Genomic DNA, 16,332 nt, shown 5'->3' with positions numbered 1-16,332 from the left:
GCCTCGCCTTCTCGATCCGAAGCCTCTTGTGGTGGGATCACCTTCGATCTAACCTTCTTGGGCGACTACGAGCCCGACTTCTCACCCGAATGACGTCGAGACTCATGCCTCCTTTTCTTGTGTTTCTTATGCGATCTCGAAGCATGATCCGACGATGACTTTGAAGCCGATGCCTCTCAAGATCTTGATCTTGACCTCGATCTTGACTTCCTCGAACGGGATCTTGAAGTCTTCCTTCCTGTATCGGCTTTCAGCTTTGCCACAAGAAGTCTGGTCTTCCTCTCTCGCAGGGCCTTTGGGTTCATTTTCTGTCACGACGAACATCCATCCACGTCGTGGTCGGAGCTTAAACACCAAATACAGTCCTGGTGTGGGTCCGTAACGGACATTATATCAGCAACAAGAGAGGGAGGGTATGAGTAGACACTCCTGGACCCCGGGCTAATTCATACACAAACAACAAAGGAGTGACTAGGCACAGGCATTTGAAAAACAATAACCACGGTTCTCTTAACGTGTGGTGAAGGTTAAATAAATGAATAAATAAACCCCCATGTAAAGTGCTCTGTCTTTATCTAAGATAAAATGGTGCTGTCAGTTCCGTTAGTATACCAACTGGTACGCCTCTCACCCTCTGGAGCTAGTAATCTGCAGTGGTGAAGCTCTATTCATTTAGAAGGACCCTCACTCACCACTAGTTGGTGACATGCTTCATCATCGGGTCCCCGCTAGGGTGACCGAGTATCACCCTAGCGTGCTACAACGCCTGACTACAGCGGAGCAGGATGTGGTGAGTGGAACAGTGCCCAAATCAAAAAGTGACTAAACGTGTGGTGTCAGTGCAAATTAAAAAATGCATAGGTTGTAACCAGGTCAAAAATATTTTTAATGATGGCCAACCCGCATTGATTAAAAATAGTGAGTGGACTAGACAGGTTCTGAGTTACGGAACCGCAGTCCTAAAAATCGGTCGACATGTTTCTGCTGTTTTATTGCATTTTGCTCAGCTTTCTTCAGGACCTAATAAATAGTCCTCCGGTGGTGTGCGCGCACTAAAGCGTACCCTCCCGGGAGGCTCTAAATGTGAAAAATTAATAAAATTTAAAAGAATGTGTGAAAATTTTTTTTTATCACACAACAGTTGACCATGTCATCTCATGCCATTTGCAGAAACAATCATAGCAACCTATGGGAAAAAAAAGGGACAAAGACAAAGACAAACAATGACACATAATTAGATCTCAATTGTGGTCCAATATCTCAGAATAAGCTGCATTAATGGAGCTGACTGGGTGTGTCATACTGGAAACAGAGCCCATCCAAAAGTGACGGTGCAGTATAATATCATTTATATGAGTGCCTCAAAATTCTAGATCAGCACCCAACATGCCCGACCAGTTCTGCCGGTAAAATGCGGGGCAAATCGCATGTATATTCTGCTTTCAAATCAAGTCAGACTTGCCTTATACATATGGCTCATTCGTCCCATAGTATCATTCATAGTCGAGTGAAGGTCTAAACGTTCCGTTTTAACGTCGTGTGTACAATATAAAAATCAAGGGCTGTGAACCTCTCCAAAACGGAAAAGGAGCGAAAATGCTATATTTCTTAATTACTCACAAAAAGCGGGACATTAAGATGCCCCTTCGGTGAGGGTGGCGCGGGTGTACTTCACGCGGTGGCTTTCTGCAATGGGAGAAAGTAAAGGGCGTAGGTATGAATCAATTACCCCATTGCCGAGAATAATGATAGCACGGAAAACCAGGGGCCCCGGGTGATTGTTTATCAGATCGGGTGTCACTTACTTCTGCACTCGCGGCTCCCCGCCCGTGACCTGCTTTCCTGTCCGACCCTCCCGGAAGCGATAGTTTCACCGGGGAGCGACTTGTGTTTATGAAACGCCCTGGGCGGAACAGAGTACACCACGTGGGACGCTGATAGTCACGTGGTGTCGTCTGCAGTGGAATTCTTAAAGGGATACAGCGCAAAAGGCGAGATTCTAATGCCAAGCATTGCGAGTTCGATCCCACGCATGGCATTAATAACCACATTGCCCTGTAAGTGTTATCAATATTCTGAAGTCAGCAGATAATTAATTATCATTATTCCAACAAAGGCTCATTTGGAATATATAAAGGGTGATGCATATTATATCAAGGAAGCAGAGTATTAATGATGCTAAATACACAACCTGCTTCTTCATACAAGTGGAGCAATTATAAATACTGCCAATGCCTCCCTTAGTTGAACACTCATCAAGCTCCCTACATAGGTTTTTTGCTCAGGGATGCTAAAACAAGGCGAGTTTCTCAGCTGTTATAAGACATGGGGAAACAGAACAGGACATGACAAACCACGGACATAGTGTAATACTGTAATACTCTATCTTCGCAGGACCTTTATATATTCCAAATGAGCCTTTGTTGGAATAATGATAATTAATTATCTGCTGACTTCAGAATATTGATAACACTTACAGGGCAATGTGGTTATTAATGCCATGCGTGGGATCGAACTCGCAATGCTTGGCATTAGAATCTCGCCTTTTGCGCTGTATCCCTTTAAGAATTCCACTGCAGACGACACCACGTGACTATCAGCGTCCCACGTGGTGTACTCTGTTCCGCCCAGGGCGTTTCATAAACACAAGTCGCTCCCCGGTGAAACTATCGCTTCCGGGAGGGTCGGACAGGAAAGCAGGTCACGGGCGGGGAGCCGCGAGTGCAGAAGTAAGTGACACCCGATCTGATAAACAATCACCCGGGGCCCCTGGTTTTCCGTGCTATCATTATTCTCGGCAATGGGGTAATTGATTCATACCTACGCCCTTTACTTTCTCCCATTGCAGAAAGCCACCGCGTGAAGTACACCCGCGCCACCCTCACCGAAGGGGCATCTTAATGTCCCGCTTTTTGTGAGTAATTAAGAAATATAGCATTTTCGCTCCTTTTCCGTTTTGGAGAGGTTCACAGCCCTTGATTTTTATATTGTACACACGACGTTAAAACGGAACGTTTAGACCTTCACTCGACTATGAATGATACTATGGGACGAATGAGCCATATGTATAAGGCAAGTCTGACTTGATTTGAAAGCAGAATATACATGCGATTTGCCCCGCATTTTACCGGCAGAACTGGTCGGGCATGTTGGGTGCTGATCTAGAATTTTGAGGCACTCATATAAATGATATTATACTGCACCGTCACTTTTGGATGGGCTCTGTTTCCAGTATGACACACCCAGTCAGCTCCATTAATGCAGCTTATTCTGAGATATTGGACCACAATTGAGATCTAATTATGTGTCATTGTTTGTCTTTGTCTTTGTCCCTTTTTTTTCCCATAGGTTGCTATGATTGTTTCTGCAAATGGCATGAGATGACATGGTCAACTGTTGTGTGATAAAAAATTTTTTTCACACATTCTTTTAAATTTTATTAATTTTTCACATTTAGAGCCTCCCGGGAGGGTACGCTTTAGTGCGCGCACACCACCGGAGGACTATTTATTAGGTCCTGAAGAAAGCTGAGCAAAATGCAATAAAACAGCAGAAACATGTCGACCGATTTTTAGGACTGCGGTTCCGTAACTCAGAACCTGTCTAGTCCACTCACTATTTTTAATCAATGCGGGTTGGCCATCATTAAAAATATTTTTGACCTGGTTACAACCTATGCATTTTTTAATTTGCACTGACACCACACGTTTAGTCACTTTTTGATTTGGGCACTGTTCCACTCACCACATCCTGCTCCGCTGTAGTCAGGCGTTGTAGCACGCTAGGGTGATACTCGGTCACCCTAGCGGGGACCCGATGATGAAGCATGTCACCAACTAGTGGTGAGTGAGGGTCCTTCTAAATGAATAGAGCTTCACCACTGCAGATTACTAGCTCCAGAGGGTGAGAGGCGTACCAGTTGGTATACTAACGGAACTGACAGCACCATTTTATCTTAGATAAAGACAGAGCACTTTACATGGGGGTTTATTTATTCATTTATTTAACCTTCACCACACGTTAAGAGAACCGTGGTTATTGTTTTTCAAATGCCTGTGCCTAGTCACTCCTTTGTTGTTTGTGTATGAATTGGTCCGTAACGGACATCATTTTTCCGCACTCCCTGCAGGGCTTAAATCGAGTCTTCTTTGTCAACATTATAGGGAGAAAAAGAGACAAGAGAACAAAGAAAACGAAGAAAAAAGTAACAGAGTTAGCAAAAGCTACTGAGTATCCTGAAACCGTTAGCGTCGACGACGCGGAAAAAAGGGAACTGATGTCATCACGCCGGCGTGGGCCTATTGTAGGCGTCGGTGACGTCAGCGGAGTTGCGTGCGATGCCGTGTCTCTATGACGTCCAAGTCCACGTCGGCGGGAAGCTACGAAAAGATTTTCCGAATGTTGCTGACGCAAGGGGATATTCACAAGGTGAGGAATCCACACAGCAGATGTATCTATCAGAATGGGTGTTTAGACGTCGATCGACCTACATCCTGAACATACCTCGAGCCCGAGGTATTACACTTCGGCGTCGAAGCCTCTCTCGATGACAGACTCACGCAGTCTCGACGTCGGAGACTGTGTAGGCCTTTTCTTCGACGGCGGTAACATGTCGACAGCAGCAGTCTGGAATCTGCTGTTTTTTCAAGGTTGAAGAGGCAGAATGATGCTGGCGTCAATGTTACTGATGAGAGAAGGGCTCTTGACTCGCAAGGCCACTTTCCAACCGGCTGTTCCTCTCTCCAGCACAGCTTGAAGGCGATTTCTCTCTATCACGTAGAATCCTCGCAGAAAACTTCTTGTAGTGATAACACGAGTCTTTCTTGTGACTAGAAGGAAGACAGGCGATACACACAGAATGTGGATCTGAAATGGCCATCTTCTTTCCACAGGCTGGACACTTGCGGAAGAGAGCAGGCATTCTTACAGGAAAATATGAAGAATTTCTGTCAGAATATGATAAACTTCTGCCAGCACAGGAGAACCGCAAAAAAACAAGAAAATTAAAAATTCTTGGCAGAAAAGTCAGAAAACTGTTGAGGTCAAGCACCAGGATCCTCACAGAAGAAGCTGGAAAAAAGAACTGACCTAACTTTCACCTGTGGGGCATGCTGGGAGCAGATTGTTTCCTGAGGTTCTTAAAGGCAAAGTGCTTAGATTCTTGTAAGCCTTAAAGGCAAGGTGCCAGTTGTCTTTCCTGTACTAAAGCAGTTATTCTTATGCAGCACAACTGCCTGCAATTACCTGTTCTTCCTTGTTTTGGAAAATAAAGGAGTCTTGTTTGAAACCATTATAGTGTATGGTCTCTATTACAAGCAGTCTTGAGAGACTTATTGTTATACAAGTAAAAATGATGTAATCTTGGCTGTTTGCCCTATTTGTTTTAGACTGGGGTGTGTGTGTGTGTGTGTGTGTGTGTGTGTGTGTGTGTGTGTGTGTGTGTGTGTGTGTGTGTGGTTGTGTGGTTGTGTGTGTGTGGTTGTGTGTGTGTGTGTGTGTGTGTGTGTGTATAAACATTCGAGGAGTGTCTTTTGGAGATATACATACACACACACGTTGCTATATGCTCCGGGATCAAGCGTCGCAGGCAACCTCATTGTGTTTTGATGTCAGGCACAGACTGCAGACCTGAAGGAGATTACCTGAATGGAGTCTAATCCATCACTATCAAGGCATGGTGGAGAGACAGGATGGAGAAGAGATTAGGCCCTGTAGAGGTCAAGTCGGACCCCGCTCAAGTGAAATAATCGAAAGTCGGCCGGAGACAAAGTAAGGGAGATGCGACCGACTTACAATACAGATGGGGGGGGGGCGGAGGGGGCGGGGGGACAGTGTGAACCTATTGGAGCACTGTAACAGTGTCGACCCGGAGCACCTGCCCGGACCAGATGGAAGAAAGAAAAACAATTGATGGAGTCGATGACTGCGCATTATCACCAAAAGGAGGAGTTGCAGTACCTCGTGACTTGAGACTTCTTTGAGAAAAAGAACTTGCACAAATCTGAGCCCAACACTAGTAGCAGGAGTATGCACCGAATGTGTATCTACAGCCACACACACTGTGAATTCCATGTTCAACTAGGTTTACCTCACACAATGTATCCACAGTCTAAACAAAAAGAAATATCCTTTGAAAAGACCACTCCTGCTACAACCTGCTATAACTAGACCCTTTCTGGAGACTACCATCGTAAATGATTCTTGATAACGAGTAAAAGTGCCTCACAAGTGGACCAACCATGACATGTGCCCACCCATTAATAAGTTGTCAAAATGTGTAGCCACAAGCACTTTTTCTGTTGGGTGTCTTGAGCAATTTCAAAAACAAAAGTACATTTAGGATGAACATCAGCAAAAGGTCAAAGAAGGAAAATAGCATTACTAACTTCATGTAAATGTTACCCATGTGCAGAAATACAAAAAGGTCATAGTAACCAAGTATAAACGTTTATGGTTCCACATCCACAGGATCACTATATAGAGACCAAAATGCCCTTACAATTAGTATAACTGGTTATGCCCCAAGTACATGTTCATGGAATTTTAAGAGGACTGATGGCTCTCTCTGCCTAGCTTCAGAGCCTGTAGCAGTCGTACCGTCCAGGTTGTTGGAGGTGTTAAGAGCATGCAACATCTGCTCACACCACTGCGTAAAGCCATCCTGAGGCTTATGAATGCCTTGCAGTAACTTGAGAAGTTTCTCTTCCTCTTCAGTCTTCTTCCGGCTCTGGCGGCTGGGAATACCATAAGAATCACTGTTAAGGAAGTAGAGGACAGTGGTTACTATTCAAACTACATGGACACAAAACAAATTGATTTAAAAGTTACATTTGACATATTTAACAAACTAAAGCGGGAGATGGCACTCGCAAGAGAAAGAAAGAAGGCTGTCAAATAACAAAAAGCCTTCTGGCAGCACTTCCTGCCAAGGAAAACAGGTAACACCTAGTTCATACTTGGAAATAGATACGATTAAGGTGGGAAACTCCTGATTTGTTTAAAGACAAAAATGGATTTATTTTAGGTGTCTCCTGTGAGAAGTTGGCCTGATATGCAGTGCTCACTATTCTAGTGATCACTATGTATCAGTCCAAACAACCCTTATTGATGATTGGTTGTAAGTCAACCTTATAGACCAGCTATCCTAGTAGCATGGATACGAGCAGTCTAAGGCTAAGACTCTAGAGGGCGTGTTAAGCCAGCTGTTTTACCATCACATTACCCCTTGAACACCAAGTGAAAGGACACCACACAAGTTGTTATGAAAAATAAAGTATATGTATTTATAACAAGACTACCCTGAACTCTTTATGAGTCAGGGAGCTAAGCACACAACAAAACTCTTACGAAAATACTTTAAGTCGCACAATTTACACAAATGCCCTAGGGGCACGAAAAACCATATACTCAGTAAGTGGAATGCGAACTTGCTAGCAGGTAAGTAATACTTTTCTAGACTTAGGAATCGCTAGGCCTACAATTCTAAACACTGGGATTAGATGCAGGAGGCCTGTGGACGTCGTGTGCAGAGTGGGAACTCTCACGCGTAAGGCGGGAAAAAGTCTATGGAGGCTAGCAGTTGCAAAGTTACTGTTCTCGGGCGAACCCGACTAGGTGGGTCGAAAACAAGAGTGGATCCGAACAATTAGGGTGTTGGACTATGCTGGAGCACCGGAGTACTCAGGTTACCTAGCCCAAGGGCTGCGGCTGCATAGGGTTGAAGTTGCGTCGGAAACCCTTGTTGAAGATCCAGGAGCCTGAAGAAAGAGTTGCTGGCAGGCGGCCAGTGAAGAAAGTTCGGAGTGACCCAAGCCTGGATCAGGGAAGAAGAAACCTGTAAGCAGAGGGGACCAAGTTCTGAATCACTAGCCAGTGATTTGAGTGGGCACCAGGATGGCACCGGACTAAGTCACCTCAGCCAGGTGAGTGGGCGCTGCTGGGCTCTGCAGTCTCTCGGACCAGGAGGCGTTGTCGGCGACCAGGATGGAGGTGCGAGCTGTCCCACGAAGGTTCTTGCTGTCGACGTCGCTGGACCCAGGATTGGGCAACAAGTCTTGGCAAATGCAAGGCCCACGCGGTGGACCTAAAATGGCGTCTTGAGTGGACCAGGAGGGTCCAGGGTGCTCCTCTGTTGGAGGGGAGCAAGGGCTAGTCTGGAGCAACCAGACCAGCAGTAGTTGTCGTCGTGGAGCGTCGTGAGAGGGCCACTAGCCAACGGGCAAGCGACCTGGACAACGCGGTTGGCAGCAAAGAGCAGAAGGGCCCCACGCAGATCTCGTGGATGCAGGGGGGCTGAACTTCGGTGCTGGAGCTGCTCAGGGTCGGGGCTTCTCTTACCCCAAAGCACTCAGTCGAGGGTCACTCGGGAGTCGTGCTGGACAAGCGTCGTGCAGTTCTGAAGATGGCCGGTCCCTCGAGGTCTCGTCACACCCACGGATCACAGCTGGGCTGATGATGTAGGTTGAGGTCAGAGGTGCCAGGGAAGCCGGTTCTCGTCGTGCTGGAGCAGTCTTGATCCGAAGGAGAGACTGGCAACAAACCGCGATGCTTGGTTGGTGCCTGCTGCTGCAGGGTGACTACTCCTTAGTCACAAGGGAGAATCTTGGGAAGAAGTCTTGAGTTCCTTTCGTGGAAAGTAGTTTCAGGATTCAAAGATGATCTGATTTGGAAGGGGGCCAGGTCCTACCTTTATCCTGCAAAAAGGGGCTGGCACGCGACTAAGTCCTGCCCTATGGGTGGGACTAGGAGGGGGGTGGTTACACCCCTCTCCTTTGGCGGGCTTTCCCCAGATCAGGGGCTGCATTGCCCCTGGAACTGGTTCCAGCCGGCCTATGCACAGTGAGCACCGGGGTGCCACTTGCAGTCACCTTCCTCTAAAGCCCTGCCTACCTAGGATACACAAAATCCTGTCTGGGACGGTGCTAGCACCGCCCCTGGCAGGAAACCCTTTGTCCTTGCCTCCTGGGCTGGGAGGACTCCCAGCAGCAGGAGGGCAGACTTGTGTCTCGGTGGCAGCATCCATTTTGTGGAGCTAAGGCTCTGTCTGACTTTAACCGGGGTTACAGGTTACATACATGTCGTGTCCCTCTAGAAGGGTGGAATGCTAACCCCGTCGCCAAAATTGGCGAGGGGTTAGTATTCCAATTCGTATGACACCTTACTCGACATGTTTTGATAAAGCGATACCAGAGTTGGCATATAACCGCGAGGATTATAATGCACTTAAGAGTATATGGTATGCGATATCATGGAAACGGCTAAGGGATGGATCCCGAAAGCCGCAGACAGGCTCAGCTCATGCCAGAGCACTATCTCACACGATTCCAAGCACTCTGCCTTCAGGATTGTCAAGGCCTGCCATAGGAGTGACTGATAGGAATACATGTGTCCATTTTAGGGTTAGATATAGGTATACTATATCTAAAGCAAAGGGTGATTACACCACCTTGCCCCAGCTGTCGTGCAGCCAGTTGTGTCAGATTTGGATGGCCAGCCAGGGGTGGCATAATACATGCTGCAGCCCCTGGTAGGCCCTGGGTACACCTATGCCCTGGGTACCTAAGGTACACTGTACAGGGACTGATAAGGTGACTCAGTATCCAATTAGATATGTACCTAGGGTACATGGAATCCATTTTACAGAGAGAGCAGTAGGCCTGGGGTCCTGAATAGCAGGGCCCCAGGTCAACTAAGTCAGAAAACCAGCAAAACACCAGGCAAAAAGTTGGGGGCAACCATAGTCAGGGATCTACCTTCCTACATCTCCCACCTAAAATTGCCATTGTTTATATACAAGTTACTGGTGAAAATGCACCACACCGCTAAATATTTTTTTTAAACCCTCTCACTTCTCTTTGAAAATACAGGAATGTATGGAAATTTCCTCTCTTCTCTGTAGAACAAGTTACTTACCGGTAACGCTTTTTCTGGTGGATACAGTATCTGCCTGTGGATTCCTCACCTTGTGAATATCCCCCTGCGTCAGCAACATTCGGAAATTCTTTTGTAGCTCTTCACGCCGACGTCACAGAACGCACGGCTTCGCGCGCGCGGCTCCGCTGACGTCACTGACTCCATAATAGGACTCCGTCGGCGTGATGGCATCAGTTCCGACCTTTTTTCCGAGCCTTCGAGGCACACGGACGGACCGACAACAGTAGATATACACACAATGTACACAGTACCAAATATTTCAAGATAACACACAGAGTGTGTAGTCAATGCAGGAAAGCAATTATAATAAAGTTCACTTTGACAATAAAATATTTACATTAAAACAATGACACTAATACAGGTATAGAAGAGTGGACAACGGGGAGGCGGGTGGGCCAGTGAGGAATCCACAGGCAGATACTGTATCCACCAGAAGGAATATGCTACTTACCAGTATGCATCTGTTCTTGGCATGGAGGGCTGCTGACATTCATATCTGTGCATAGATCACCGCCTAGTGTTGGGTCCGGATAATTGCACATTGTTGTCCTGGAAGAGTCTTCGAAGTATCACGAGATAGGTGGCTCCTCCCTTGGACTACAGTTCGCATGGGCATCCTTTCCATCCTCAGATTGTTTTTCGCCATTGTGGCAGAGATGGAGTATAGTACAGTAAGAGATGTCCAAGCAAAGAGTGAATGCTGCAGCTGCGACAGGCACCGGGGAGGTGGGTGGGCGATATGAATGTCAGCAGCCCTACATGCCAAGAACAGATGCATACTGGTAAGTAGCATAAAGGCCACAAACAATTGTTTTGTTTTCCGAAATGTTTTAGTTCTGTCTATGTAATATAGTAGAGCTCTTTTGACATCAAGGGTATGCAAGGCCCTTTCAGCTACTGTTTGTGGGTTCTGAAAGAACACTGGTAGTTCTATAGTTTGATTTATATGGAAATGGGATACCACCTTTGGCATGAATTTAGGGTTTGTTCGAAGAACTACTCTATTTGCATGTACTTGAATGAATGGCTCTTGAATAGTTAGGGCTTGCAGCTCACTAACTCTTCTAAGCGAAGTAATGGCAATAAGGAAAGCCACTTTCCAAGTAAGAAATTGTAGTTCGCATGAGTGCAGTGGTTCAAAGGGTGGTCCCATTAGTCTGGTTAAGACAACGTTTAGATTCCAGACTGGTGAAGGTGGGTGTCTTGGAGGAATGACGCGTTTAAGTCCTTCCATAAACGCTTTGATTGCTGGCCCCCTAAATAGTGAAAGGTGTTGCCTGTTTTGCAGATACGCTGCTAACGCAGCTAGGTGTATTCTGATGGAAGAAAATGCTAAATTGCACCTTTGGAGGTGCAATAGGTAGCAAATGATGTTTTGAGTGGAAGCATCAAGTGGGTTAATGTCATTGTTCTAACAGTAAATGACGACACGTTTCCACTTTGCTGCATACCATGCTCTGGTAGTGGGCTTCCTTGCCTCTTTGATAATATTCATGCAGTCTGGAGGCAAGTTGAGATATCCAAATTCTAGGATTTCAGGAGCCAGATCGCTAGGTTCAGCTGTTGGGGATCTGGGTGTTGGATTCGCCATGGTTATGTGTTAGAAGACTGGGTGTTAGCTGTAGGAAGGTAGATCCCTGACTATGGTTGCCCCCAACTTTTTGCCTGGTGTTTTGCTGGTTTTCTGACTTAGTTGACCTGGGGCCCTGCTATTCAGGACCCCAGGCCTACTGCTCTCTCTGTAAAATGGATTCCATGTACCCTAGGTACATATCTAATTGGATACTGAGTCACCTTATCAGTCCCTGTACAGTGTACCTTAGGTACCCAGGGCATAGGTGTACCCAGGGCCTACCAGGGGCTGCAGCATGTATTATGCCACCCCTGGCTGGCCATCCAAATCTGACAACTGGCTGCACGACAGCTGGGGCAAGGTGGTGTAAGCACCCTTTGCTTTAGATATAGTATCTCTATATCTAACCCTACAATGGACACCTATATATTCCTATCAGTCACTCCTATGGCAGGCCTTAACAATCCTGAAGGCAGAGTGCATGGAATAAGGTGAAATGGTGCTCTGGCATGAGCTGAGCCCGTTTGCAGCTTGCAGAACCAAGTCCTAATAGCTGTTCCATGATAACGCATACCATATACTCTTAAGTGCATTATAATCCTCGCGGTTATATGCCAACTCTGGTATCGCTTTATCAAAACATGTCGAGTAAGGTGTCATACGAATTGGAATACTAACCCCTTGCCAATTCTGGCGACGGGGTTAGCATTCCACCCTTCTAGAGGGACACGACATGTATGTAACCTGTAACCCCGGTTAAGGTCAGACATAGCCTCAGCTCCACAAGATGGATGCTGCCACCGAGACACAAGTCTGCCCTCCTGCTGCTGGGAGTCCTCCCAGCCCAGGAGGCAAGGACAAAGGGTTTCCTGCCAGGGGCGGTGCCAGCACCGTCCCAGACAGGATTTTGTGTATTCTAGGTAGGCAGGGCTTTAGAGGAAGGTGACTGCAAGTGGCACCCCGGTGCTCACTGTGCATAGGCCGGCTGGAACCAGTTCCAGGGGCACTCCAGCCCCTGATCTGGGGAAAGCCCGCCAAAGGAGAGGGGTGTAACCACCCCCTCCTAGTCCCACCCATAGGGCAGGACTTAGTCACGTGCCAGCCCCTTTTTGCAGGATAAAGGTAGGAACTGGCCCCCTTCCAAATCAGATCATCTTTGAATCCTGAAACTACTTCCACGAAAGGAACTCAAGACTTCTTCCCAAGATTCTCCCTTGTGACTAAGGAGTAGTCACCCTGCAGCAGCAGGCACCAACCAAGCATCGCGGTTTGTTGCCAGTCTCTCCTCCGGATCAAGACTGCTCCAGCACGACGAGAACCGGCTTCCCTGGCACCTCTGACCTCAACCTACATCATCAGCCCAGCTGTGATCCGTGGGTGCGACGAGACCTCGAGGGACCGGCCATCTTCAGAACTGCACGACGCTTGTCCAGCACGACCACCGAGTGACCCTCGACTGAGTGCTTTGGGGTAAGAGAAGCCCCGACCCTGAGCAGCTCCAGCACCGAAGTACAGCCCCCCTGCATCCACGAGATCTGCGTGGGGCCCTTCTGCTCTTTGCTGCTAACCGCGTTGTCCAGGTCGCTTGCCCGTTGGCTAGTGGCCCTCTCACGACGCTCCACGACGACAAACACTGCTGGTCTGGTTGCTCCAGACTAGCCCTTGCTCCCCTCCAAAAGAGGAGCACCCTGGAACCTCCTGGTCCACTCAAGACGCCATTTTAGGTCCACCGCGTGGGCCTTGCATTTGCCAGGACTTGTTGCCCAATCCTGGGTCTAGCGACGTCGACAGCAAGTACCTTCGTGGGACAGCTCGCACCTCCATCCTGGTCGCCGACAACGCCTCCTGGTCCGAGAGACTGCAGAGCCCAGCAGCGCCCACTCACCTGGCTGAGGTGACTTCGTCCGGTGCCATCCTGGTGCCCACTCAAATCACTGGCTAGTGATTCAGGACTTGGTCCCCTCTGCTTACAGGTTTCTTCTTCCCTGATCCAGGCTTGGATCACCACAAACTCCTTCACTGGCCGCCTGCCAGCAACTTCTTTCTTCAGGCTCCTGGATCTTCAACGAGGGTTTCCGACGCAACTTGAACCCTATGCAGCCGCAGCCCCATGGCTAGGTAAACCAAGTACTCCGGTGCTTCAGCATAGTCCAACACTCTAAGTGTTCGGATCCACTCTTGTTTTCGACCCACCTAGTCGGGTTCGCCCGAGAACAGTAACTTTGTCTTTGCTAGCCTCCATAGACTTTTTCCCGCCTTACGCGTGAGAGTTCCCACTCTGCACACGACGTCCACAGGCCTCCTGCTTCTAATCTAAGGGTTTAGTATTGTAGGCCTAGCGTTTCTAAAGTCTATGAGAATAGTTACTTACCTGCTAGTAATTCGCATTCCACTCTTGTGTATATGGTTTTTCGTGCCCCTCGGGCATTTGTGTATATTGTGCGACTTTCAGTAATTCTTTAAGAGTTTTGTTGTGTGCTTAGCTCCCTGTCTCATAAAGAGCCAGGGTAGTCCTGTTATAAATAATTACACTTTATTTTTGATAACTTGTGTGGTGTCCTTTCACTTGGTGTTCAAGGGGTAATGTGATGGTAAAACAGCTGGCTGAACACGCCCTCTAGAGTCTTAGCCTTAGACTGCTCGTATCCATGCTACTAGTATAGCTGGTCTATAAGGTTGACTTACAACCAATCATCAATAAGGGTTGTTTGGACTGATACAAAGTGCTCACTAGAATAGTGAACATTATATATCAGGCCAACTTCTCACATTAGCAGCAGTCTTTGAGGAGGCACTACTGACAGTTCTAGGAACATTGTGTACCATGGTTGCCTCGCCCACATGGGAGCAACTAGAATTAGCGTCAGAGAATGTTGGCGCATTTTGCGTGCCACCAGCGGAATTAATGGAGCTGGGGGAAAAGCGTACGCAAATTTGCCTGACCAGTTCATCCATATCGCATTGCCCTGCGACTGCGGATGTGAGAACCTGGCGGCAAAGTACTGGCATTTTGCGTTTTCGCTTGTGGCAAACAGATCTATTTCCGGGTGTCCCCATTTCCGGAAGAATGGTTGGAGCACTTTGGGGTGAAGTTCCCACTCGTGCATCTGTTGGCTGTGCCTGCTTAGCAGGTCGGCAACCTGATTGTCCTTGCCTGGGAGGTGTTCTGCCATGAGAAAAATGTTCCTCCGAATGGCCCATTTCCACATTGCTTGAGCTAGGTGCGACAGCTGTGGCGAGTGTGTTCCTCCCTGTTCTTGAATGTAATACATAGCTGTCATGTTGTCCATCCGGATCAACACAGCTTTGTTGCGTAAGTGTGTCGCAAAAGCTTTTAGGGCTAGAAAGATGGCCATCAACTCTAGAAGGTTGATAAGCATTTTCTTTTGCTGTATAGTCTAGAGTCCCTGTACTGTGTAGTGTAGGACATGGGCTCCCCATCCTAGTAGGGATGCGTCCGCTGTTAACACTATTTGTGGGACAGGCTCTTGGAACAGTCGTCCCTTGCAAAGGTTTTGTGGATTCCACCAATGCAGAGAGTTGTATGCCCGACCGGTCACCAACACTAGGTCTTTTAATTGCCCTTGAGCCTGGTTCCACTGCCTTGCTAGGCATTCTTGTAGCGGACGCATATGTAGTCTGGCGTGAGGGACTATGAAGATGCAGGAGGCCATCATGCCTATTAGCTGCATAAACACTCGAGCTGGTAGTGAGTGTTGGGGTCTGAACTTTTGCATTATTGTTTGCATTCCCTGGACCCGTGCTGTGTTGGGATATGCTTTGGCTGCCAGTGTATCTATTGTTGCTCCCAGGTACTGTTGGACGTGGGAGGGTTGTAGATGTGACTTTGGGTAGTTTAGTGAGAATCGTAAACTGTGCAGTAGGTGTATGGTGTTTGACATGTGGTCGGCACATTGCTGGGCTGTTGGCGCGTGTATTAGCCAGTCGTCCAGATAAGGGTACACATGGATGTGATGCCTTCTGAGATGTGCTGCCACTGTAGCTAGACATTTGGTGAACACTCTTGGAGCTGTTGTCACCCCAAATGGTAGGACCATGAACTGGTAGTGTTGTCCTTGAATGGTGAACTTCAAATACTTTCTGTGAACAGGGTGTATTGGTATATGAAAGTATGCATCTTTGAGGTCTAAGGTTGCTAGGAAGTCTCCCTGGCGCAGCAATGGTAAGACTTGCTGGAGAGTGAGCATGTGAAAATGTTCTGACAAAATGTACAGGTTGAGGGGCCTGAGGTCCAATATTGGTCTGAGAGACCCGTCGTTCTTTGGAATTAGGAAGTATAGGGAGTATACTCCTGTTCCCTGATGTTGCAGTGGGACTGGTTCTATGGCCTCCTTTTGCAGCATACTGATGATCTCTTGTTGAAGTAGCGTAATATGTTCCTGTGACATTGGACGGTGCACGGGTGGTATGTTGGGTGGAGTTGAGGTGAGCTCTAGGCAATAGCCATGTTGGATAATTTGCCTGACCCACTTGTCTGTGGTGATATTTAACCAGACTGGCAGAAATTGTTGTATTCTTCCCCCGACTGGTGTGATGTGGTCTGGGGGTAGTGCCAAGAAGTCACTGCTTTGTGTTAGTGGAGGATCTATTTGCATTGCCTCCACGACCTCTACCCTTGGTATTGTTTCCTCTATAACCACCCCTGCTGGTGTTTTTGTTATATGTGGATTGTGTGTTACTCTTGTAGTTGGAGGATTGCTGTGATGTTCCTCGTGCTCCTCCTCTATAATTGGAGCGACGAAAGGAGCCCCGGTGTTGTTGGGACTGAAGAGCTCCCATAGACTTTGCCGTTTCTGCATCCTTTT

General features: G+C 47.6%; 1 protein-coding gene across 1 annotated transcript in view; it reads right to left on the bottom strand.

The window, feature by feature from the left end:
- GIGYF1 (GRB10 interacting GYF protein 1) overlaps positions 1–16,332 on the bottom strand; it is a 1,662,840-nt gene that overhangs the window by 185,929 nt on the left and 1,460,579 nt on the right. The window contains exon 23 of the mRNA XM_078668650.1: positions 6,598–6,755. Coding sequence (XP_078524776.1) covers positions 6,598–6,755 — 158 coding nt within the window. The remainder of the gene's footprint in view (positions 1–6,597; positions 6,756–16,332) is intronic.

The sequence above is a fragment of the Lissotriton helveticus genome, chromosome 12, assembly GCF_964261635.1.
Source record: "Lissotriton helveticus chromosome 12, aLisHel1.1, whole genome shotgun sequence".
NCBI lineage: Eukaryota > Metazoa > Chordata > Amphibia > Caudata > Salamandridae > Lissotriton > Lissotriton helveticus.
This window is presented reverse-complemented; position numbering and strand designations above follow the sequence as displayed.